At 43.9% G+C, this 26,527-nt stretch overlaps 2 protein-coding genes across 6 annotated transcripts in view; both read right to left on the bottom strand.

Annotated features, from left to right (window-relative positions):
- Positions 1–424: 424 nt before the first annotated feature.
- elovl6 (ELOVL fatty acid elongase 6) lies at positions 425–11,513 on the bottom strand. Of its 2 annotated transcripts, none has more exons than XM_084698811.1 (4): positions 11,322–11,513; positions 2,315–2,446; positions 1,793–1,944; positions 425–878 (listed from the first exon to the last, which is right to left on the bottom strand). In XM_084698811.1, exons 1-4 carry the CDS (start codon positions 11,402–11,404, stop codon positions 442–444), a joined length of 804 nt encoding a protein of 267 aa, XP_084554937.1. In that variant the 5' UTR covers positions 11,405–11,513; the 3' UTR covers positions 425–441. The 2 variants fall into 2 exon arrangements, with proteins under 2 accessions (XP_084554937.1, XP_084554946.1); XM_084698820.1 differs by lacking the exon at positions 11,322–11,513 and adding an exon at positions 2,852–2,861.
- An 11,166-nt stretch (positions 11,514–22,679) lies between these two features.
- The window catches only part of pitx2 (paired-like homeodomain 2), a 35,897-nt gene continuing 32,049 nt past the window's right edge, over positions 22,680–26,527 (bottom strand). For 3 of the 4 annotated variants that reach the window (XM_084695623.1, XM_084695463.1, XM_084695545.1), the window contains exons 3-4: positions 24,946–25,142; positions 22,680–23,869 (exon numbers count right to left, since the gene is read on the bottom strand). In XM_084695623.1, coding sequence (XP_084551749.1) covers positions 23,306–23,869; positions 24,946–25,142 — 761 coding nt within the window. In that variant the 3' untranslated portion in view covers positions 22,680–23,305. Of the gene's footprint in view, positions 23,870–24,945; positions 25,143–25,792; positions 26,357–26,527 lie in introns of those variants that run through there. The other variant, XM_084695387.1, reaches the window with a different exon arrangement.

The raw sequence follows: 26,527 nt of genomic DNA, 5'->3' as shown, positions 1-26,527 counted from the left end.
CAAGTAAACGAATAGCTGTAGTTCCTGTGTCTTGTCATTCAAACGTCCCTTCGCTGCTTCATATTCATAAATATGGCAAATAAAGTGGAGGGGTGGGGGCTTGGAAACGTACAGGCAAGGAGCTCATTGACTGCCTGTTGCCATGGTACCGCCTCTGTGCTCCTCCGTACTGATGTGACAGAAGGCACGTGCGTTGTTGCGTTAGCAGAATTCTTGCGCTCAAAGCACCACAGCCTCCTTCCAGAAACAACTGCTTCACCCCCCCCCCCCCCTCCATCCCTCGAACGACCCCCTGCTACCTCCACACCACCCGTTACCTCCCCCCCTCCTCCCCTTTGCTCGTCCATCAAACGACACTCCGCCGCCCCCCCTTGCCTCCCTCCCGTCATCGGCCTTCACCCCCCCCCCCCTCCCAGACCCTCGTCTTCCTCCCCAGAGTGTTTACTGGGTCTTCCTAGCGGCTGCGTTGGCTTTGGTCTTGCTGAAGTAGGCCTCGATGAAGAACTGGACGAAGAGTATGAAGTAGCTGAGATACATGAGCGAGGACCACACAATGTTCTGCATGTGCGACGGACACTCCTGGCCTTGCTGCATCCAGGCGTAAACCAGATAGTTTACCACGCACCCCACCAGCATCTGCGTAATCTGGGTGATGGTTATGAACATGGCGAACTTGCGCGAGACCTTGAATCCGGCGGCTCGCAGGGCGTAGTAGGAGTACATGACTGCGTGGACCAGGTAGTTCATGGTCATGAACCAACCGCCTCCTGCCACCATGTCCTTGTAGGAGTACCAGGAGTACAGCAGCACCGTGATGTGGTGGTACCAGTGGAGGAAGATGAGCTTCTGTTTCCTCAGCACGATGAACATGGTGTCTCCTGGAGGGGAGGGGAGGGGAGGGGGAGAGGTTAGATTGAGAGATACACAGACAAATAGTCCATTGCAGGATAGGGTTACGGGTTAGGGTTTGCTTGGATAATGATAAATTATGGTAAGTGTGGGGCCTGTGTTTTTGTGTTTAAGGGTGTGTGTGTGTGTGTATGAGTGAGTGTGTACACTGCTCCTAAACTTGTGTCCGTCACCCACGGCGACTGTGAGCAGCATGGGGGCTAACTGGGGGCCGTGTTTGATTTGCAGGTGTCACGGACCAGCAGCCTCTGGAAGTCACCCAGCCAGAGGCCCCACCTCCCCTCCCCTCTCCCCCAGATGGGGCACTCCTGCTCTGGGCCCGTACTCTGACCTGACAGGGTGTAGAGACCCAGTAACCGCAGAGCTGGGCAAACACAATAGGACCACAAAAGGACCACAAGGGCAGAAAATGGATTCTCAGACACACACAAAAACAACAGACATTGGGAAAGAGGCGAGGGCCAGGGATCAGGGACCAGGCAGGAGACGAGAGCAGACGTCACAGGTCAGAGAAGACGGCTAACGTGTCGTCTGTTGGAATCTGAGCGTGTAACAGAGTGTGACATTTCTTATGTGACATCTCACGTCTCCGAAGCATTTTAAGGGGATTATCTCAGACTTTGGGTAATGAGATTGCTAATCGGTATTGAGGTTTTATCTGTCTGTATTTTCGCATACGTTACAGGCTCATTACGTACGCTGCGTAATTATTTAATAGGTGTAGCTAACACGATGTTCCTGATACGCATAGATGTTGCTATAGTTACAGGTAACCGCTCTAGAAAACGACCCCCCCCCCCCCATACCCCGGAGTTTGATAAAGGCTCTTGCAAAATAAACAAACAAAAACAAAAATAGCATCCGGTGAGTCTGATATCCTTACCCAGTTCTGGTGCTTTACTGAGAACAAAAGCGTATGCCCAGAACTTGCTGACCGGCCCGTTGTAGAAACTCTGGTCGCACACAGACTGCTTGAGCCCTTTGGTCATCAGGATGTACGTCATGTAGCTTCCGGTTCGTACGGCGCCAAATATACTGCAGCAAGACAGAGGAAGAAACACAGTCAGAACAGCTGGACACAGCGACTGGGGACTGAACATGTTTCCATCAGCAGCACTGACTGCTGTGGATCAACTGGTAATCTTCACTGGTTCAAAACAGATTCCCAACGTTCCCGCTTTGATGCAGGCAGGACAAGGATATCTTGATTTAAGGGGTTTGAGGTCAGATCACAATCAGCTTAACTGGCCAAGTATGCTCACACATACAAGGAATCTGAAAACAAGCGCAACTAGACTGAGCAAACCGAGGTAAAAACAACATAAAAAGTTGTGAACAATACAAACAAGTGCAAAATAAATACTGACTGGGTGTGATGGTGTTTGCGTCTGTGCGAGGTGTTTACCTGAAGACAGCGAGGGTGAGAGACCAGAGCACGAGTGGCTTCCTCAGCTCAAACTTCTCTCTCTGCTTCATGACGTGACGTCCACCGAGTATGCAGGCGGCGTAGAGCGCCGAGAACAGGAAGGACTTCTTCCTGTGAACACAGAATGGACCGAGGGTTTACGTCACTGACGGTGGCTGTGTGTGTGTGTGTGTGGGGGGGGTGGAAGAAATTGGATTTCCTATGTGCTTTTGTTAATCACAATCGGTGAATTAGCCATTACCTTGTCATCTGGGGGGATTTAAACAAAAACTGAAATGAGAAAATATGTTTGGCATTATTGATACATGGTTGATATAATGTTGGACCATGGAGCACAGTGGAACTCCTGTTTGCAGCAACTTGATCCTGGACCCCAGTTAAAACCTCTGATTCATCCACTTTCCTTCTTGCATCAACATTTTCAGCGTGTGTGTACGTGCAAGCACGTGTCATCATAAATACATGAAATGATGAGAGGCCGTGCAAACCCATGTGGAGCTCTGGACGTAACCCCACCTGGCCTGTCGTCATCTACAAAACATTTGCAGCTCAGCATAAACAGGAAGTGGTCTGACTGGATGAACTGGATTCTGGGTAGGAGGAGGGGTGCTGAAAGTGGGGAAGGTGAACAGGTCTCAACCACATTCTCAAAGAAGCAATTGTAACAATGGAGAGTAAGTGGTGCATTCTTGGATTTACGCATTTCAACATTCACTCAGATGCTGATATTATGATTTCTGCATCAGGACAAGAATATAATTAAAATAAGAGATGAAAAAAGGAAATTGACTAAATGACTGTATACAGAGGGTATACGTGTCGATTAAACCCACCCCTTTACCCCAGATAAACAGTTGTGATTGGCCCGGCACTTTTCCTGTCGGTGGGGAATCAGTTTGAATGGGAGGGAGGCCAGAGCAATAAACCATGACCTTGCAGATTGGTCTGTTTTCCAGGCTAATCTAATGGATCATGTGCAGTAAACTACCCTTCTGAAAGATTTCACATGTTCGAGCATTTTCTGACATTTTATTCATTAGAAACCGGATCCATATGTTAGCTAGATTCCCTGGAGTCTGGAAAACATAAATAGCGATAGTTTCACATCAGTTCTGCATCCTCAGCTCCATATGGTGAAAACAGCACTATTTCTTGCTTTATTTCGCTGACTAGGTGTCTCAAGTAGAGTGCACTTTTTTGTGTGGAAAGGACAAACAGCAAAAAATATAGTTTTCAGGTGAATCATCGTCTTTATTTTGTCACAGTGTTCAAGGAGCTACTTTTAAACCATGCTATAGTGCCATCGATAGTATTATAGTACCTTAAATGACTAGAGAAACGGATGTTGCCCCCATAAAAACATTAATATCTCCTCACAGCTTATGCAAAATGAGGGAGCTGTTCTGTTTCCCTGTGTCAAGGGGTTCTTAATTAGACTCCTTCAGTTTTTAGAAATCAATGGCAAACCACCAATAATTTAAAAAGAAAATAGTAGTGTTATACTTTGCTGCAATAATTGTATTCCACCAAATACCCAATACTTCCATACCATTAATGCTGTTCAAATGCCCTGAGAGGGCATCTTTGGTCGTTGACAAAGGACGTTCTTTAGGACGTTCTTTGTGCCCTAGTGACAGAACATGCCATCCATCTGTGCTTGCTGCCGGCTTGTGAACTGATTTAAGCCACCTCCGTAGCACAAAGGACAAAGCAGTACAGTCAAAGTCAAAATAAGCTGCTTTCACACAACGACGACCGGGTTGGGAGCGCAGAATGACATCGTTGTTTGCCATGCTAAACAAGCAGAGGAGAAGAATGGAGACATGCAGCGCTGTAGGCTACCCAGCCAGGCAAAGACAAGCGGATTCCTGATGAGCAGCAATCCCAGAATTCCTCACACCCTGTCTTCAGAGCTAAGAAGGTCAAGGGTCATGTCGATCAGTGGCCACAATAATGATTTCACATTGTTCCGCCCAACAACAGTGGATACAAATAGTCAGAAATCAACTAAGGGTCAGAGTACATGATTATTAATCCTACCCAAACATGAAATAACAATATTTTGCTACTCCCTGTTGGATTAGGGACAGAGAAGAGGACCATAGATGATCTGCCATAATTCATGATGAGTGGCTGACCAGAGAGGACCAAACGCCCCTCTAAGGTCAAAGCAAACCTGGGGCATGGTCAACGCTGACAGACCCAGCAGAGGGCTGTCTTTGCAGAGCCAGCTGTGGGCTGTCTTTGCAGACCCAGCAGAGGGCTGTCTTTGCAGAGCCAGCTGTGGGCTGTCTTTGCAGACCCAGCAGAGGGCTGTCTTTGCAGAGCCAGCTGTGGGCTGTCTTTGCAGAGCCAGCAGAGGGCTGTCTTTGCAGACCAAGCAGAGGGCTGTCTTTGCAGAGCCAGCAGAGGGCTGTCTTTGCAGACCCAGCAGAGGGCTGTCTTTGCAGAGCCAGCAGAGGGCTGTCTTTGCAGACCCAGCAGAGGGCTGTCTTTGCAGAGCCAGCTGTGGGCTGTCTTTGCAGAGCCAGCTGTGGGCTGTCTTTGCAGACCCAGCAGAGGGCTGTCTTTGCAGAGCCAGCTGTGGGCTGTCTTTGCAGACCCAGCAGAGGGCTGTCTTTGCAGAGCCAGCTGTGGGCTGTCTTTGCAGACCCAGCAGAGGGCTGTCTTTGCAGAGCCAGCTGTGGGCTACGCTCGTCTTCCAGTAGCAGGAATGCATTTGGACACGTCAGTGTGAATTCACATCATCTCTCCGCTCTTCCCAGTATCTTCACTGTGGCGAGAGGATTAAGAGTCGGAGGTTCAGCTGGAGTAGCGGCTGTTTGTGTTCCTCAAACCTGACCACGTTCAGCATGGTAGATACTGTATAACTGTACACCATCAGGATCTCCACTAGACTAAACAACCACAAGTTTTCACAGGTTTGTGATAAGACTCTGTGGCTCTTTCTGTCCAAACATCCATGGTGACTTAATCTATGGGCAGGGACGACATGGTACTCGTTTCTGTAGTAGATTCAGTATAAATGGGTCAAATCAAGGGTATTGACACTTTTAAAATACCTTAGTAAAACCATGGTTCCTGGTGTGAAAGATGCATAAGATGAATTGTATTGGATCACTGACATCACAGTGACACAATCCTCTCCTCAAGTTAAAATGTCTGTTCAGGAGAACTAGGCCTACCGGGCCATCAGGATTGTGAATCTCACTAGCATCGACCTAAATGTTAGTCTGGATTTGTTGACAGTTGTTTCTTTTGTTCGCAGTATTCAAATGGTTTTTGTTTTTTTACTCCCATTAGACAGTAAGGAGCCAAAAAGCTATTTGAGACAGGATATATTTAGATTAATACATTCTTTGCAGTCAAGCGGTCTGCCAAGTTTAATTTGGAAAACAAACAGGAAAGATTGAAGCTGGGCACTGTGACATCATCCTGTTTCATGACTGGCAGGACTGAAAGGGGCAGAGCAAGAGAGAGCAGTCTGGCAAAGACATTTCTGTGGAACAGAGCTGATGCAGCATCCATACTGTAGGTTAGAGCTGCTGTTTGTAATACAGGTGACAGATTCAGCAAAGACTTCCTCCTCCCCGCCTTCTAAGCTCCCCAGTTGTGATTTGCTCCCAAAACAAATCTGCCCATTTTGCACAACCCAACTGAAAATTCCAATTTAAAAACCTAAAAAAAGGTGATTCTTGCTGTTGCTGTGAACAGTACATAAAAAAGGAACCAGACAGGTTTTGCCGGTTTGCGGGCACCCATAGCCTTTTCTGTCAGCTCTCATGCTAGTGCTTCTCTGGGGTGAGACTCTGGGCAGGGGACGAGTGTGTGCACTAAGAGTCAGGGCTAAAGCTACAGCCAGGATGAAGCTAAGCAAACACCAGAGCTGATCTAATGCTTGGTGATTGGGCGAGCGAGCCCATGTCTGGGTTTCCGCTCTCTGTCCTGTGTCTGCCTCGCGCATCAGGCCATCCTGCTTAACACTGAGAGCTGGGTTCACATTTAAAAGGACATGATTTATAATCAAGGGAGGGACACTGGGGACTAGCTGGGGACTAACTATGAGCCTATTATTGACCCTACCCTTCCATACCTTAAACCTTACAGATGAGATATAATAGTTCTAACAGTATCCTACCACAGTCCTAACCCTAACCACATCTCTACCTCAACCCTAACCCTACCATGTCCCTCCCGGGCCCTCATCAAGCCATACCCCCAGCCTGGTCCTTCATCAGAAAGAGGAGCCAACCTTCCTTTATTGAAGCTCCTCGTGAAGGGGGACACTCCTGCAGTATTCTCTGTGAGGACAAGGTGCTGAGGACCTTCCAGTGGGTGAGGGAACCACTTCCTGGCAGCATTAGAGGCTGATCCCCCTGCCCTGCCCTGCCCTGCCCTGCCCCTCCCCCACTGTCTGTGCTGGATAAAGCTGCTGGCTAACCTGCTGTCTAACTTGGATCTGTATTAGTTGGAGCAGGAGACTTCACCCATTACGTAACCCTGACTTTGTAGTGTGAGGATGAGGCTGTGTGTGTGTGTGCGTGCATTAGTGTGCTTGCATTTATGTGTGTGTTCTTGTATCCATGTGAGTGTGTGTGCATTTGTGTGTGTGCTTGTGTCCGTGTCCGTGTGTGTGCTTGTGTCCGTGTCCGTGTGTGTGCTTGTGTCCGTGTGTCTGGAGCTGCCCTGGGTTGAGGGTGAGCGGTTTTGTTCCCTGGTGCTTCAGTGGGGCCAGGAGCCTAGCAGCAGGGTCCAGTTACTCTCAGAGTAACCTGCTACACCGACCAAACTTTAGACTGGGGAGGAAACTGCTAGACGAGGGGGAGGTATAAATAAGATATCAATAAGACATGCATATTCCAGTTTACAGCCTCCAGAAGGATCAGCCTTGAGTTCACTACAGTAGTTTACATTAGTATACATTGGTTAATAAATAGATATGTTGGTAGCTAACATATATATATATTTTCATCATTCACTTTAAAACGTACTATGGATAGAACACAATTTTGCATACAACGGATTCATGTAGGCTAAGAGCCTCTTGAGATACACATTTACAGATGCAGAGAGGGGCTATAAATTGCAGTGTATGTCATGAAGGCACGTTCAAATAAGTTCCCAGTCCTTTAATGACATAACACGTGAGCTACTATCTTGACACTACTGCACCTAATGTTCTTTTTCCTCTGCATATTTAACATCCCTGGCTGTGCTGTGACAGTCAAGATAAGATCCAACACATTGGTATTTTAAATGAGAGTTTGCTCCTGTAATACCTTGACTCCAAGCGAAACTACATCCCCGTTCCCTAGCCTTGCCCCAGCTCAGTGCTGGAGCATTTAACTGCAGATCGAGGGGTTGTAGGTTCAACTCCCCTTATGTACGTCTCTTCGGATGAAAGCGTCTGCTAAATAATATTCATGTTGATTACGTTAATCGTGCCAGAGAAGCAGTGCAACTCGAGAGCCAGAACGAGTGTCGCTCCGGGTGGAAGCAGTCTGGATCAATCACAATCACCACTTCCTGTACATCTCCAAAAGGCAGCATGGAGTCCATCACTGCAATACGTGTACATCACAGCGAGGGCTGACTTTGCCCAACGGAACCGTCAGAGTTACGGGGCATGTTCGAACCTTTTTCGGATAGCTACAACAAGAGTGTTGATGTTTTACAACAGAGGGAACAGCTGTATGGAAACACGTGGTTGAAAAGGCCAGAGAGGGCTAACAGTGTATCAACAGTGTTATTAAATACAAACACAGGATACCTGTGTGTGTGTGACCCACATCCCTGATAAGACAGACAGAAGGCTGCAGCTGGCAGTGAAACAAAGCAGTGGAACAGAGGAGGACTGGAGCTGTAATGGGACACTGGAGAAGACAGGAGTCATCTTACTGTGCGAGTCGTCTACTCTCCGGTTGAGGACGGGGATCGATAATAATAACAACAATAATACGGGGTCAGATGGCTGAGCGGTTAGGGAATGGAGCTATTAATCAGAAGATTGACAGTTCGATTCCCAGCCGTGCCAAATGACGTTGTGTCCTTGGGCAAGAGACTTTACCCTACTTACCTCGAGGGGAATGTCCCTGTACTTACTGTAAGTCGCTCGGGATAAGAGAGTCTGCTCAATGACTAAGTGTAATATGCGTTTCAGTGTAGTATCCACTATCACAAGAAAACCCCAGCCGTGGAACTATATGAGTTGTCTGGGATCTTTTGCATAACGAAACAAGACAGTAAGCCACAAGTCTCGTGTATCAGTGGGCGGTCTTGTTGAGGTGTAACAGAATCAAAGCAACCACCTTGACCCTGTGCCATGGTGATGCCACTGGAAACAGAGCATGACTCAGCAGGTTAAGTATTTGTATCTTTGTGGCAGGCGGCCAGAAAGTTGTCTGGGACTAACGAGACCCAATCTTACTTCAACGCAAAGGCAGCTAGCCAGTAGCGTAAAACTGTCATGGGTACACAATAACATGCCCTAGTTGTATGTTAAGATTTGCATGCGCTCGGGTGCGCGCACACACACACACACTTTATAAACGTTCTCGATGTCTCTAGTGTCACCTTCTTGGGGTCTGGGGACATGACAGGGAGTTGGCTCCTTGGGACGATGATGTAGGTTACAGTGACGTAGCTGTGAGCATCGCTTATTCCCGTCTCAAGCATCTCCTTCATTATGCTTTTTCTAATGGGTGCATAAGGCCACTATATGGTTTACTATATGGAAAATAAAGAGCTTTACTGTACATTGTTGACCAGTTTTATGGTTTTGCCTGAAGCCACCAGTGAAAAAAACACCAGTGATGCAACCTCAGCTTGTAACACTCTCACCTCAAAGCAAGGGCGTACCTTAGGAAGCAAATTGTGATTCTTTTTTGGTTAAACACACTGGTCCCTAGCTTGAGGCCATAGCTACAATGTACACAATATTCATCCTCGAGTCTCGACAGGCTAGAACCGATTTACCAAAGAAACACTGACTGAAATCGGTAATGGTAAACCATATCACAGATGGTTTATTTAGAAAAACTCAACTATGGTACTAACAGTTCTAAAGATCTCTGCTTTAAAAGCCTGTTAGAAAATATGTGGTTGCCGTGATGTTGTTTGAATCGTTACTTATCAACCTTGTACAGTTTATCACTTGACTTCAGTGTCCTCGAGAGGTATGTCTTTTGTTCAACTCAGATGCACTTTTCTGTCTCTATTTGAGGGCAACTGACAGCTACAGAGGCAATCGCTCACTGAACTGAATTCCACAATACACGACAGTTTGACCCACAAAAATGTGTGGACAAACGCGTTGACTTGTGTGGTAAAAACAATGTAAAATATGTATAAATTGAAGAAAGTATGCCAAGGTTCAAAAATACATACATTTATGTGTACAATTATATCTTCTTGATACTTAGTATTTAAAACATCCCTTACTCGTCTATCATGATTCAAATGCACTCAGTGATCAATTACTTTAGAGTAAATCTTTAAATTGCTTAAATTAATTGTTCAAAACAAGGAAAAACGAACTTGTGGTGGTAATTCCTCCCTTTAAAGGCGTGAGTTGTGTCTGACATTCCACGCTGCCAAGGCGAGTACACGGCACAGGTCAACTGCACTGTGATTGGCTAAAGCTCTGTCAGCAGACATCATAAGATAAATTTGATTGGTCAGTGGTCAGTACCAAGATATGGACAGCTCCCGCAAAATGCTTCCACGCGGTCCAGCGCGTCAACAGATAAAAAGTATGGTTAACATGAAACGACAACTACTAGAGATAGGTATCGCTCAGTGGTCGAGCATTTGACGCAGATAAAGACGTTGCTTTCAATATTCCTCTTCGTCGCTTTGCATATAATCGCCTGCTATAGGCTTTAAATGGATAGTTAGCCTACTTTAAGTTCAAGTTCTTGCCTACGGGACAATTGAAAACCCAATTATTTCATGTAGATATATGGTGGACAGTGATTATACTGTCCAAAATAAATTAGTCCAAAAAGCACGTTTCATCTTCTCAATCTCTTGACAAAGTGATGGGTGTTACAAAACCACCGTTATAGGCCATCACTGACAGACGTTGTTTATCATCAGTAGAATAAATAAACGACTCGATGGTCAGTGTCTTAGGCCTATAGCCTACTTGTCGTGATGACAAACTTAGTTTAAGTAACAAAGTCACCGTTTTCAGCAGTTTTAGGAAACTCCATAGAGTGACAACCTCTCTAAGCTACGGCTGATGATAATAAGGACATTGACAGATAACGACCGACTTGGTAAGTTTTTCATTTTGTCATCGTGGCTTATTTCAGAAGACGTCTGTGACTAATTACGGCAGGTTTTGTGTGGCCTTAATGACTTATTGGAACACAACATACGATTGACAAGATGCACACCAATGGTTGTCAGTGCCTGCCAATATTCCGCTTCATTCATAACAGTAACCATACGGCCATGGGGGCAGAGATGAACGCGAGAAATTCTCTCGTCATCACGGAGACATAACGGTTGACTAGCCTATCCTCCAACACCACCTTGATGATCTGACATAATCAGTTATGCCAAAAATAAACTCACATCTTTGTAACCAGTAGGGCATATTTTCCTGATTAACTGAGAACAACCCAATCACGTTAAACCGACTAACCGGCTAACAACAAAATGCATTGCTCAATCGGCTAACCAAGGGACACTTCCTTGCTTCATTGTAACTACTGCATGGGCAGTTTTATTCGGATGAGCACAGCCTCGTATTTGCGGATGACCAGAGAACAGTAGGTTATCTTGCATGTGAGAAGGGATTGTATTAGGATCCGGGCTGAATTCATGCAGCTTTGATGAAGCCTCATTGATTTCTATTTTTAATTCAGATGCTCTTACCTGACTTTTATTTCCGGGAACATGAAGCAAATGTATTGTTCGACCTACATATATCCGTAACTTACATTAACAGTAGGATCATTCATATCTTTATTGGACGTACCAGTTTTCTTGCATCCATCGGATGGCTTCGTCCTCGTTGAACTGTCTCTCAAATTCATACTCTTGCAAAGCCAGCACCGACATGTTAGCTGCGTGCTTTCCTGTAAACGAATACAAAATAATATTCTAATGAGGTGATTTTTAAAAACTGGGTTCTGCTTTGTCTCAGCTACACCCCTTGTCTCGCATTGCTCTTGTGGCTGTCAGTAGCTCGCAATTATACGCGAACGCCCGGCTATATGGCTTCCAACTCGAGCCGGTTGCTATACACACGCCCTCTCCGTTTAGGAGGTGGATTCAGGGTCCTAAAGCTTTCAGATCCAGTCATTTCTGGTTTGTGTTGCAAGCAGGGGGATGTTTAAATACTGGGTGACCAAACAAACAGATTTGTAAAAAGCAGCGATCTGGAATTTGATCGAGTGGGAAGATGATTTGCTGTCGCTTAATTTCTTTGCAAGACCCAATACAGCCCTGCCCTGAAATGCTGCCCCCATGTAATTTCTGTTCTGTATATCCCAACATCAAATGATTTTTATTCTAGATTGAGGCGACTAGTATGAGTAACCAGAGTAAGTTTCATGCATGTGGCACTTTCCTAGTCAGAGTTAGCAGGGGGTGCATTTATTGGCTAGACACAATACAGCCCGGCCCTGAAATGAACCCCTTGCTAACCAGTGAGAACATGTACTTTGATGTTGATACATAGAGGCTTTAGTACTTGTCTTTTGTAGGCTTTAGGCATGTGAACCTTTGGTCCGTTTTCAGGACGGCTGAAATTCTGGATCGGAAGGCTTTTGTTTTCGACCTCTCAGAGTAGCCTACCCGACACCTAGTTGTAAATGTGTTTCCCAGAATTGTTCAGAACTTGCTCAGGTAATTTTACCTTGCCACTAGATATGTTGGATGAGTCAGTTCTGTCATAACCATATCAACCTTTCACCTAGATACTGGAGTAAAAGGTGCTCTCACAGTGCCGGCCCAAGCCTTTATGGGGCCTAAAGCAAAATTGATTTGGGGGCCCCTCTGCGTCGCTTACCGTTGCCGATAAAAAAAAAAAGTACATTTTTACATAACACATTAAACTGTAATTTCATTTGTTCTTGGGGGCCCTCTGGTAGCCACAGGGGCCCTAAGCAGCCGCTTAGTTCACTTATGCCTTGGGCCGGCCCTGTGCTCTCACTAGATTTAGCCTGAAACTTTGCCCTTCAGCTAACACCCCATAGTCATCAATGACACGTTGTGGACACGTCTGATTCAACCTGGTTTAAGGCCTGCTATTAACATTGGTGGACCTGCCAATCAAAAAGCTAGTCAGGGACATCCTAAGATCCATTACAGCACCATTTAACCTCTGACTGATGGTGTGATCCTGTCCCATACTTATCTATCCCTCTTTCCCAGACATCTGGTGGGTTTGTAATTTTGTCCTTGAATGACATAAGAAATGTCATTCGAATGCCAATGCATGTAATACCTGCATCGATACCCGGTATTACACCATGTTTGATTATTACAAAACCTGTTCTTTTGATGGTGGATGAGGACATAGACATTGGCTCATATCTCGGCAGATGGGATACTGCAGTATGTTGGCCAGACACCCAGACCAACAGACTAAAAGATAAAGTCACAGTGAGACACATACAGACAGATACAGACAGACACTTTGACCAACATGCTGGCTGACACACACACACAATGTGGGCACAGTGAAAGACACGGCCAAAAGAGGGAACAAGACAGAAATATAATTTTATATGATGTGAGGACACATCATGCTTCATTATACTACCCTTCCCCTCTCTCCACCTCCTCCTCTCTCAACCTCCTCCTCTCTCTCCCCCTACTCTCCCCCCTCTCTCTCCCCCTCTTTCCCTCTCTCCTTCTCTCTTTCCCCCCTCCCCCTCTCTCCTCTGCTCTCTCCCCCTCTCCCTCCCCCTCTCTCTCCCCCCTCCCCCTCTTTCCCCCTCACTCTCCCCCTCTATCTCTCCCTCTCTCTCTCCCCCTCCCCCTATCTCTCCCCTCCCCCTCCCCCCTCCTCCCCTCCCCCTCCTCCTCTCTCTCCCCCTCTCTCTCTCCCTCCCTCTCTCTCCCCCCTCCCCCTCTCTCCTCCTCTTGCTCCCCCTCTCTTTCCCCCTTTCTCTCCCCCTTTCTCTCTCCCCCCTCCTCTCTCCTCCTCTCTCTCCCCCTCTCTCTCTCTCCCCCTCCCTCTCCCCCTATCTCCCCCCTCCCCCCCTCTCTTTCTCTCTCCCTCTCTCTCCCCCCTTCCCCTCCCTCTCTCTCCCCCTCTCTCTCCCCCTCTCTCTCAGCCTTCCTCTCTCTCCCCCCTCCCCCTCTCTCATCCTCTCTCTCCCCCCTCCCCCTCTCTGTCTTTCTCTCCCCTTTCTCCCCCCCCTTCCCCTCTCTCCCCCCCCCTCCCCTTCTCTCCCCCCTCCCCCTCTCTGTCTTTCTCTCCCCCTCTCTCCCCCCCCTCCCCCTCTCTCCCCCTCCCCCTCTCTGTCTTTCTCTCCCCCTCTCTCCCCCCTTCCCCTCTCTATCCCCCTTCCCCCTCTCTGTCTTTCTCTCCCCCTCTCTCCCCCCTTCCCCTCTCTCTCCCCCCTCCCCCTCTCTCCCCCTCCCCCTCTCTGTCTTTCTCTCCCCCTCTCTCCCCCGTCTCTGCTCCTCTCTCCCCCTCTCTCTCCTCCTCTGACATGGACCATGGCAGTTGATCAGAAGAGCCACTGGGAGAATCTGCACGTCTGTTCTTCCCTCATGTCTCCACACAGAACTGGCACAGTCCAGTTCTGAAACGGATATTCTGGGGTGATGTACAGAGATTATTCTGAGAAATCAATGCTCCAAGCAACATTTTCACGTTGAAAATAATCAATGCAAGGTTATGCTTCATTAATCCGATTTCTACCTTGTTAAGAGTATTTGCAATGCATTTGTATTCATGTAATGAATGCAGTTATTCCCTTTTGGTGGAGACACTAAAGAGTAGAGACTTCCTTCACCTGCACACATCACCATGAGTGCAACTTGCAGGGGTGGGGTGATTGTTGCTGTCACCATAGGATTGCTAATTGAGTAACAGCAATGTGTGCATTTCACTGATAAAACTCTTAACTAGTATAAAACTAGCAGTAATTGTGGACTCTTCCAAACTATTTTAAACTCCAGGGAAGTAGGCTACTACGAGATGATTTTGCGAGAGATTAGTAGGCTACCGTCCATTTGGTGTTCTTCGTTTAATGAAATTGGCGTCAGGCACCATGCTTGGTCCAGATGCCGCTTTTGAGTTTTCTCGGCGATGCGAGTTTACTCGTCGCGTTGTAGTTATTATGTTGCCTAGTTGCCGTAGCGATGTTCTGCGAACCACTTCCGTAGTCCAATTGATGTGCTCTGGTGCAGCGCCACCTGGCTAGATTTAGTGAGAACTGAACCATCAAACAACACTAAACGGCTTTTCAGCTCGCCAGTGTCGACACACTGACCCAAACATATTGCATTGCAAATATTCACCTTTATATTAGCTATAATAAGTTATATCTTCCTTCGCAAAATAATTTCCCTTTCAGTAGCCTAAACACAATTTTGAGTCATATAAGACCGATAATACTCGATATGTGTGTGACATTTTCAATCTGTCTCTGATGTGTGAGTGAACAAGGTGATGGGTCACGATCATTTCTAGTCATTGCTTCAATCATAGGACACCAGGTGCTGTCACAGTGTTGTGGTTTGGGAAGTGGAAATATAATGTACCGGTTTATGAAGGATAAAATACATTTTCCGCCTCATTAACCCTAGATAAACCACATACATTTCAAATATTTAGGTCATGTCAGATGAGGCAGGCATGTGAAGTAACGAAGTACAAATACTTTGTTACTGTACTTGAGTAGATTTTTCTGGTATCAGTGGGCCTACTTCACAATTTATTTTTCTTAACTGTTTTACTTTTGGTCCTTAGCATAGTCTTTTTGTATTAATGTATTATTTTGATGTGATATCCAGTTACCAGGGTGACTCTAAAACAGGTAGTAGAAAATATTTCAGAGCCCATACTTATTTACTTTAACTTGAGTGAATAAGAATAGTCGGTGCTTCAACTTCTACCAGTCTTTTTAAACATGAATATCTGTACTTGAGTGCAGGAAGTGTGTACGTTAGTCAACTTTGGAGGCAGGTTATCCTTTGTATGACTCTAGCATTGAGAACTGCAGGTGTAACATGTAGAGAGGTTACAGAAATGACAAAAGAAACATCTTACTTGAATTTGGGATATGCAGTGACTTTTTATCCTGTGATGACCCCACTTCATTGTTTTAATTGGTTTGATTAGTTTTGCTGCCCTCTTGTGGCGAGATGTGAACTACCAACTAAATATCCTGACTAGGATTAATTATATGCCTACATTGATCAGAACATTACATTAGTGACTTCTTCAAGATCAAACCATTGGTCATCCATACAGGAAAGAGCTCTGACTGAAAACTCTGCTCCACCCTCTAAAACAATTATGACAAGGTCAAAAGGTCAACCATTGTGACCGTCCCTCATCACAGTTCAATCAGGCTTGATGACATCACAATGCTCAGCTCAGATCCCTTTGACTCGTTTGTTATGCTTCTAAATACCTCGACCTTCTGTCACGTGAAACAAGAAACATTTTATTTCTTGAACACCCCCCCCCCCCCCCCCCCCTTCAACGTAGACATGACTGACACAAACATCAGCTTAATCAGAAGATGTGTGTTCCAGGGAATCCGTATCCCCTACAGCGTTATCTGCAGCAGGCTGTCACATCAGTGTCCCATTCCATCTCTCTATGTGTGTCTGTGTGAGAGTGTTTGAATATGTGTGTGTGTGTGTGTGTGTGTGTGTGTGTGTGTGTGTGCGTGCGTGTGCGTGTGTGTCTTGTCTTACCGTTCCATCCATTTCATTAATGATGAGTCGTCTTCCAGCCAGGATTACGGCCGCTCTCCCCGGCGCTCTCCCCGGCGCTCTCCCCGGCGCTCTCCCCGGCGCTCTCCCTGGCGTTCCCGGTAATGAGGGGAGGGTTCGGGGGTGGGGGTGTGGAATGAGAGCGGGCGGAAGATTGCTTTCCAGAGTTTATTAGACTGAGAGCGCATTTGGACATGTCTGCCTTATTAAAGATTAAAACTGGCTGGAGGAAAGCAGGTGAGTGCAGGGTGGTTGTACAGACATGCAAGCCCAGTGTGAGGCCCATTTACTGGCTTGTAATCTCCACCTCCACCCTGCCCCCCCACGTGCTGTGTCTCATAAACATGAGCAATTTCACAGCAAACAATTGAGGATTCGTCTCTGCTCAGGGCCTTGGCCCATGGCTGATGGGTTTACATTCATGTGGAGGAGATATAAACCTGCAGAAGGCCTGGTGTCACGGGTTATGGTTGTCTGAACTCGGAACACCGTGCATTCAGAACCTGACACGTGGGACCAATCAGGAATTACCCTGTTTGATGATGTCATGCTGTTCAGGTCATTTCCAATGGACTCAATTGTTACAAACCAGTTTGATGTCATAATGTTCCTTTCATTAACAATGGACTCCATTGTTACAAATCTGTTTGATAATGTCATAAGGACATTTTTCCTCACATTTTTATGCTTCTGAATGTTGGTTCTCTATAACACAAAGAGGTCACATTTACTGTCATCATAATGTGAATGAGTTGCCTGGTTCTTGCTTTGTAGATTACAGTCATATGTAATCATTTCATTTAACATACCTCATTTACAATATATAATATATATAATTCATACTAATGTAATGTAATCATCTTACTATGTAAGATTTTCATCAATCACAGACTTGATCAGAACAAAAGTGTTTTTATTGGAATAAGACTCAACACTATTCAGACAATGTTTTGCTTTTAAGTATTATTATCAATTTAGAAAAACGTTTTTACAAAAAACATTATGAAATGTAATTCTCTCCTTTGACCTGAAAATACATTCATCACATATTGCAACAGCAGCATCGTATCACTGGATGCTACTTTGAGATATTATCCTCATTTAGACAGCAGATTGGTTGCCTGCTTGGCTTCCCAGGGAGCGAGAGGAGATCCTGGTAGCTTCCCCCACCACGTCCCCTGTGCTCGTCCAGATCCTGTGGAGATCAGGAATAGAGGGGACGTTTCAACAGATCAATACACCTTAGTGGATTTCCTATATTAACCCTCTGAGATTCTACCATCTGTGACATATATAGGCTGAGCATATAAGTCACTTCTGGGTGGGCTTCTATCCAATAAGTCGCTGGGCTGAGATATGGCTTCTTTGTCTAGGAATGGTTTCCACTATATTGCTTATACTACCGTTGGTAATTCACTTTTATATCCCCAAGGGCAAGTCAGACAGGGTCGTGTGAAGGAGTCAGGATTCTAGATGTGAACTAGACCACAGGTCTCATGTGCATTATAGGTCTGGTATACAAACTGCCTGGGATCTAATTCATTTTAAAATTCACAGGAGGACTAAACGTGTCTAATGACAAGCTGCAACTCCCAAACCACCCTCTAGAGGGCACTGTGTGAAGCATGTCAGAGCACAGCAAGGATGTAATGGTCTTGAACAATTAGTGTGGAACCTGTTAATTTAAATAAGTACACATTTATATACAGTTAAAATAGTAACTACAACAACTTTTTCATTACTACCTTTAATTACAAACCTAAAGAGCAATTGCAAAATGGGTGAGGAATTGTCAAATTCTATCTTCGACAAAGATTGATTGTATTACGTACGTTGCTGTCGTTCTTTTTTTTGTGTCGATGCAAAACCCTAAAAGATGCTAGCCCTGATGTGAGATGCAATGCTTGAGAAGTCTGTCCTCCCTGTGTGTCAGTGACAGGATGTCAGAGAGGAGCAGAGTTAAACGTCAATAAAGACCTTCCAGCAGTTGACAGCAGAAAAGAAAACATTCTAGGACGCCACAGACAGTGTAAACTGCAGACAGTGTGACGGCAGACAGTGTAAACGGCAGACAGTGTAAACTAAAGGTGTCTGAACATGATTAGTCACATCATGGGCTGAGCTTTGGTATGATTGGGTTAACATGAAAAGACATGTTAAATATTTTGGGTTGGTGTTCGAAACGCAAATGGATCAGAGTTTTGGAAGAGACATAATCCTCACAGGTATGGAAGTATGGATCTGGCCTTTGATTGTAACTGTGGAATTAGGAAGTTGTCATCTAAATGCACTGACACGTGCTTGTCAGAGATGGGGTAAGGAAGTTCTGTTTAGATATTGTTACACCGTTAGTTATGTTTTATGGTCATGCAGAAGCTGGTATGAAACACAGACTTGTGTGAACGTAATTCTTGAACGTAATCATTTTCTGTAATGCTGTCTTATGAATGTACCCATAAGAACTTAAGCGATGAGTTACTGCATAGACCTTGTGCTCAAAGCAACAAACCTCAATTGAACCCTTAACATGAGACACGTCTAATTAACATGTTTATTCATTTGATTTATGGAACTATCTTTTTTGTTTGGCTGTTGCAGGAATATTAATTATTTTGTGCAAATCCTTTGGACACACACTGTAGAACTAGCGTGCCTGGAGTGTAGAAATGGATTTGAACTGAAAACATCTAAGATGTGTGTTTTCTCTCCCTGCTTTCATTTGACTTCAAAGACCAGGAAGTGTATGAGTCATGAAGTTTCCCCTCCGTTATCTGCTTTCACACGCTCCGTATCGCCTGCGACCAGAAACGTGCTGCTTGCGGTAGACGGAGCTGCACACACACACACACACACGTGCACATACACACTCACTTATGAGCACACACATACAGTACACTCACACACACACTTACTCACACGTACACACAACTCATTAGCACACACACATGCATGAACACACGCACACACTCACAGAACCATCAATGGCCTGAGAAGAATACACGTTATGGATAGAGGTTTGTTTAGCATTGTTTGCATTATCTGTGATTTGTATTATGACATATATCTAGAATTTTGGGACCAATCAGTGAAAAGAAAAACTTTAAGCAGGTTGTGGTGCTGATGTGGAAACTGAGTCATTTCTGTGTATAGAAGTTGTTGTACTCAACAACAAGAAACCTCACTGTGATTTAACCTCCCCGTTAACTGAGACAGAACATAATCAATTACTGAAAAATGTCAAAAAGGAGCAGATTTTTTTTGTTGAAAATAGTATTTTGCCTGAGGAATCTGTGGAGGAGGAGTGTAGGAGTATGTCTTGTTAAGGGGTGTGTGTGTGTGTGTGTGTGTGTGTGTGGGGGGGGGGTCTCTAGCTGTAGGTGAGGGTGAGAATGTGTGAGGTCAGCCCATGTAACCTCATGCTGCAGCCCCTGTGCTGTGATTGGTCCATGGCCAAACCCCCACTGACCACAAGAGGTATGGTCAAACTCAGCAGAGGATAAACTGTGCTTTGTTATCCATTGCAACACCTTCTACACTTCTTTTGCCTCCGTGTTGAACCGTGATATTTAACCGGTAGGCCTAATTCTTTTTTTTTTTTTTGAAATGCTAATAGTTTCAATAGTTTTGCATTCAGTTTTTTTTGAATGAAACTACTATTTTTCACAACTTTTCACTTTTCAAATTGTATTGATGCCAAAGACTTAACCAATCATCAGCTTTCCATGTTTTAACATTTAAACGATGCAACAGCTGCACTGATCAAGGGATCCCTCAACCCAGAACAACCTTATATAGAGCAATGCGTAATTTAGACTAAACAAAACAACGCTATGCTACCATCACGGAACCAATAATTGCAATGGTAGCATTGATTAAAACATTATTTCAACACTTAATTAGTTTACATTGAATTTCAACACACACAAACCCAACCCCGCGTGTATTTCACACGCTTGCTAATTTCACGTGAACCAAACAAATACATTTTCAATTCAATGTAGCATTATACGCGATTTCCCTAGTTTGGAAATGCTGTTACATACACCTGGTAAATTGTAGGTTTAATAAATACAAAATAAAAAATGTTTGTCGGTCATAATGTGGGGACAATACAATCTCCATTCAATTAAAATGCAAGATCCATAACTGCATTGTCTAGTGGAGACCTATGTACCAAAACAGATCTGTTGGGTTTAATTATTATCAAACAGTTTATGTATCTTAATATGATGTGGTAATGTGGTTTGAAATCATACAACCAAGGGTATAACAAAATAGATTCCACCACTAAACCGTCTCACGTTTGGCGCATCATGACAGGAATATTGATTCCGTATTAATTATCCTTGTTAGAAGTTAAACACTCTCGCATTTGTCACGCTTAAAAAAAAATATTGTATTATAATAGCCTAAGTAAGAACATTTATTACTGAAGCAAAAAGAAAATAGGGAATCAAGTTATTTTCAATGTGTTCCAGTCGATGGCATGTTGAAGTCTAGTTATTTATTATGAATATTTTAAAGGTTGATAACAAAAGTTATGCAAATAGGAAGGAGATGATAGTAGTTTAAGGATTATTGTGAGATGAGCTCTTGGAATAACAAAGGCTTCGAATAACACGAGTTCAGTTTACTCTTGGATGAATGTCCACCTCGCGAACGACAGACTTTTCACCTCAAGCAAGACAAATCAACTGAGGCCCTTCACAGTTATCTAGAGCTTCTAACATGGGCCTTTCGCACGTGAATTTACAGGAGGCAGGGGCTATTAGTGTCATTTTATTAACGAATAATGTAGGCTAATATAGGTGAAAAAAGTCATCAAGAAGAATACAGTTTTAACTAGACATTGACCAACTAAAAGTTCAAGCGCTGTAGTAAAAAAAAGTAGGTCACAAAATCTGCTCTTGCAATATTGTTATTGAACTTTTAGATATATTTCTTACCTTGTTGCAGGCAGTCCATACGGGAGGGGAGCTGTAGTCTGACGTCTTGAGTGGTTTCTTGGTGAATGAGAAAGAAAACTTGACTCTCTTCTGGTCGTCAGCCCCCAGATGTTGATTGGGATGTGTATTGAGTCGCAGACTGCGTATTCGCCCTCCTGTCAGAACTCGTACCCGTCAGCCTATTATTGCTTCAAATTACCAGGGGTTGAAATTTATAATTTACGTCCTTTGCATTTTTGTGAAAAACTTGTAATGAGTTCATACTGAAAATACTTACAATACATTTCCGGGGTCTCCTCCATTTCTCATTTAGGTTCCCTAACCATGACCCTGCTCGTTGGAAACCACAAGAATCCATAGTAGGTATTTGTATAAAGCAATCAATAATTTGTCACCCCATTAATTAACAAAATATTATTGTTAGGTATACTGTACATTATAACATGGGCAAAACACCCGACGTAGGGCTTTTTTGCCACAAGATACAGTAGGCTATTTTGGTCAAAAGAACAAAGATAATTTACCTGAAACAGATGCCATGTATTCAGTTGAAGTATTCCGATGCATAAGTCGACCGTCGTGCCAAGAGTTTAGATGTGGATTGTCTTGCTGAGGTAGCCTTTCCATTTTTCATCTGCACCCTTAAATGAGCTCTGCCCTGCAGGCATGAGATCACGTACCCGCCTCCTCCATCTCCAACTCAAGCTACATACCCTTCAGTTATTTGTTTGTTCTAATTTATGAATCAAACTAAGCTAGCCTGTAAATTCTGGGCATGTCAGACTTTTATAAAAGTGCTCAAATAAATTAAACAATTAAAAAATATGTTGGGGGAAATATAACAACGTGATCGGCGTTGTGAATAGTTAAACTAATTAATCAAACGTTCTATTGTTAACGTTGCTGTTTTTATTTTTGCTTACAAATGTTTTGAGAAGCATTAGCTACATTTAAAAAAAAAAAAAATCTTTAGTACTCTTGTTGACTGATATTAGCTCAAAAGTTGTTTTTTCTTTTTCTGTGTGTTTTGTCTTTGTCTATCTAAGTTGTATATAATGCGTCTCTTCTGACTAATCAACACAAAGGGGTATTTATTTGGTGTCCTGGAAATACATGCAGTGGCCTTGCTGTTCTGCTGTTTTCCACGATCCGGCCTCGAGACTCTACAGCGCGTAAGGCTAACAAGCTCGCGCCTTTGTTGTGTGGTCCAATTCTTGTTTGTTGATTCCAGTGTTATTTCAAGCATCAATGATCACTCCACTTGGCTAAGAAGGCAGACATGTATTCAGCAGTTAATCTGCCGGGAAATCTTGCCTTCACCGGTCAGTGGACCTCTAGTCTCGTCTAGTGATTATGTGTATTGGATGCAGACACCTTTTCTTGACCTAGTAGTTAATACAGCCTCGGCTAATCGAACTGCAGTTCAGTTCTGTTGTTTGTATGTTTAGATCAGCACAAAAATGGCAAACAAAACTTTTTGAACAATATATTTACTTCCATTAAATAAAACACAATAGTTTATTTTTTTGATGTTGAAAAAAAACGAAACAAGAGTCCGTACCAAATAGTATACACAGAAAAAAAACCAATTCAATCTCGCAGGAACATTTGATGCGTCATTTAATACCCAGGATTGCTATTCTAAATCGATGTTCACACAGACACTTAATAATAAATTTATATGTTAGAAACACACAACTAGTGCGTTTAGTATGTACATTCCCTTGTTTGCAAGCAAAACATTATTCATTTTAGGGGTTTCCACATGCGTTGTTAAATTGAACCTTGAGAGGAAAGGAGAGCTATAGCATTCGCTTCTATAAACTGGAGAAGATATTTAGATATGTACAACCTTTGAGTCCAAATGTGAAACTTCAAAATAAACAAGCTTATAGGAAACAAAGTATCCTGTATTCTGCACTAGCCGATGCAGAACAAAATATTCATCAGGTAAAAACGTCTAATTACTTCCGTTGAAGTTTGAAACTCCATGGCTGAGTTCGGCCCGTTTCAGTGGTTTAGTCTTCTAGTGCCCTTTTGGAGAAAAAAAAAGAAGAAAGAAAGAGTAGTGTCTCGTTCCGGTGACTAGGGATTTGTGTTTTCTCAGGAATTAGACTGGTCTATCCACTGCGTATTGGCAGGCACTCAGATTAGAGGCCGGGTTCTGAACACTGGCATATCCAAAACTCGAGTGCTGCTTAGCTTTCAGTCTCAGGCTAGCCAGACTGGAGTTACAAGTGTCCCTGTACACATAAGGAGGGGTCGGCGGGGCGTAGGGGCAGGCCGGCGTGGGAACTCCCGAATTCAGAGAGGGATTGCTGAGGTTGTTCAAGTTATTGAGGCTGTTGAGGCTCGAGCCGGGTACACCGGTGACTGCGGACGGTACCATGCTGGAGGTCATACTCATGGAGGAGATAGAGTTAGGAGGGGAGAACATCGTTTGCGATGACAAAGGGTTGACGTTCATGGAATTGAAAAAAGGAAAACTTTTGGTGGACAAAGAGGCCGAAGTTAGCCCTTTGGCGGCCCAATTGTTGTATGTGTAGCTGGGATACATGTCGTCGTAGGGCTGCATTAGTCCGTTGAACTGAGGACCAAAGCCGTTCTTGCATAGCTCGGCTTGTTGATTCCTTTCCCTTTTCCTCCATTTTGCGCGCCGGTTCTTGAACCACACCTACAACAAAGGATATGTTATATTAATGTTTCGCTTGGAATTTAAATGTGAGACATAGGCTTTGCATCGGTGTGAAACAGACTTGTGCAATTCAGTATATTAGCCTACCATTAATGATTTTTTTTGAAAATGTTATTGTGTTACATTAATTATTTCGCAATGTAAATCAAATAGGCCTACCATAGGAGCGTTGTATAAATCAATCCGAAAAATATACAATTTGGTCTACCGCTACCATAGACTATATGCCTATTCCTTTGTTTTGCTTTATCTTCATAATTGTCAAAAGTTCCTTATTATAACGTATATTTTTGTTATGGCATCATAGCTACTGGTGTCGTAACCTACGCCAGCGTCTCTTACTCAGGCAGCGCTATCTGTTTTGGTTTCTGTAGAATCTCAATACACATCCAGACTAGCCTAACTGTCATTTGAACATCTTAATGTGGTGTCGGATGTGTATTCCTCCGCCAGCTTAGACAATCACGGTGACCTTAATTACACAACACGGGTGACAAACGTAAAATACAAGCTTTGCACCTCTTTCACACCAATGTAGTGACACGATTGGTATCTGTCAGTGACTAAAGTCAATATCCCCAACAGTTAACATCTTTATTAGCCCGTTATTAGTCGTTCCGCTAAAACGAACTAAATGCTAATTAATTTCTAAAGTCAAGAACGTAGTTTGCGTCTTTACTTTCATATTTTAAAGCTAGGCATAGGAAAAAGTGTAGGCACGTTACCACGTCCTAAAAGTACATAATTGTTAAATTTCAACTCAGTAGCCTAATTAGTAGGCTAAATGACAGCGAAAGACTGTGTAGATGCTTTTACCTCTAGTAACTTAAAAGTCAAACTGCTTGATTAGAAAAATTGTTCAAACGATTTGTTGATTATTTATTCCAAATTGTTCAGCTTCAACTTTGTTGAATGACTTTTTAGGCTGTGCGTAATCATGCGCAAAGTTAGTGCGTAATTCCTAAAACCGTTTTTTTTTTTTTTTTTTACAAGACTGACACAAATCACCTCAAATTATAGACATAAATGGTGTTTGTATATTCCCTGGGGCTTACCCTGACGCGGGCCTCTGTGAGGTTGGTCCAAACAGCTATCTCCTCTCTCGTGGACATGTCCGGATAGCGATTTCGCTGGAACGTTGCCTCGAGCTCCTGCAACTGCTGGCTGGTGAAGTGAGTCCTCTGCCGCCGCTGTCGCTTCTTTTTAGGGTCATCTGAAGAGTCGTCATTTTTACTCTGGCCTTTTTCTTTCTCTGTGGGGAATAAACAAGAGGTTCAGTCAAACAGTTTAGTTTAACTCTAGCTCGAAGTATTCTCGGTGGTATCTTAATTAAAAGTAAATATAGGTTTGATTGGAATTAAACAAATCTGAACACTGATACTGGTGTAAACAATAGGCTACCTATATATAAATGCATAATAAGAGTTAAGGCTACCGATACATGAGATGCTTTCTTAGTTTAATTTAGTATTTAATTTTAGTTTGACTTTAGTTTAGTTTTTGCAAAGCAAACACATGGTGTAGCCTATGCCATACAGCCTAAGGTTCAATCCAGACGATATTTATTGTCACACACTCTTGAAGAAAGAAAACATGTTAGACAGGCCTACATTTTATAGTCCGATTATGTCTTAGTTTATAGAAAACATGATCTCTCAAGAGTGAAACAAACGTCAAGCGCTGCCTCCCAAGCAATTAATATCACGCAAACAATAGGTGGCCCCCCATCAATGTGAAAGGCTCCTTATATTTGCAGGACTACAATATTACAACTTTCTTCGCCCCAAACTCTTTGCGGGTATGAATGAGGTAGCCATCTTTTGTTTGATGTTAACATTAGAATGTCCATCTTTCTCCGCAACGCACCATTCGATCCTATCCGCACCGAGGGATAGAGCTTACCTACAGACTCTGGACTGGAGGTGTCCGATACAGTATGCACTTCTGACCGGTGTTTGGAGTCCACAGACCGCTGCAAGGGCTGCAGGCTAGAAGCCATTGCAAGTGCCGTGTGGTGCGTGGACGCGAGTTTATTCCCGGACAAGTGGTGGTGGTGATGGTCCAAATTCAGTGGATCCCTCATAGAGTTCATCGATAGGAAAGCACTGTCAGACGCAGATTATGTTCCCTCAGTGGAACCAAAAAAGAAAAGAAAACCACACAAAAGAAAACACGTCCGTTGGATTCGAAAGGGAATCAGCGGTGTCAAGATTTACAGTAGTGCGATTCCTATTGCATTTAAGTTCACAACCACCTTTGAATAAACGGATTAAAATTTCTTAGAAGAATCCCATTATTCGCAAATCGCAGGCAAACAAAAGCGTTTTTTAGACTGAAGGAAGAGAAGATTTATATCTCGCTCTGATACTGCTAGCTGCGCTGAGTATCAGAGTGACAAGGACAGGTAGGCGATATTAGATCCAGGAGTATACACACACTACACAGCTCGCTCTTCATTTCAGCTGCGCCCTGGCTGTCCAACTGTGCCTCTCTGTAGACTTTGACGTCACCAAGCACCCTCCCATATTCTGACAGGTCATCAATGTGGACATGACGGTTTGCATAGCCAACCGGCGCCCAGAGAAATAAGACACGTATTTCTGGCAGTGTGTTTGTGCGGGGTTGGTGCTTATTTTT

The sequence above is a fragment of the Hypomesus nipponensis genome, chromosome 1 (genome assembly GCF_054491055.1).
Source record: "Hypomesus nipponensis isolate SF chromosome 1, ASM5449105v1, whole genome shotgun sequence".
Taxonomy (NCBI): Eukaryota; Metazoa; Chordata; class Actinopteri; order Osmeriformes; family Osmeridae; genus Hypomesus; species Hypomesus nipponensis.
Note: the sequence above shows the minus strand (reverse complement) of the source record. Positions and strands in the feature narration are given on the sequence as shown.

What these genes read in the sequence shown, in the direction of transcription:
- elovl6 (XM_084698811.1), bottom strand. Translation starts at nt 11,404, where the DNA reads ATGTCGGTGCTGGCTTTGCAAGAGTATGAATTTGAGAGACAGTTCAAC. An exon ending in CGATGGATGCAAGAAAACTG is followed by an intron (nt 2,447 to 11,321) that starts GTACGTCCAATA and finishes CTGTGTTCACAG; the next exon opens with GAAGAAGTCCTTCCTGTTCT. An exon ending in CTCACCCTCGCTGTCTTCAG is followed by an intron (nt 1,945 to 2,314) that starts GTAAACACCTCG and finishes GTCTTGCTGCAG; the next exon opens with TATATTTGGCGCCGTACGAA.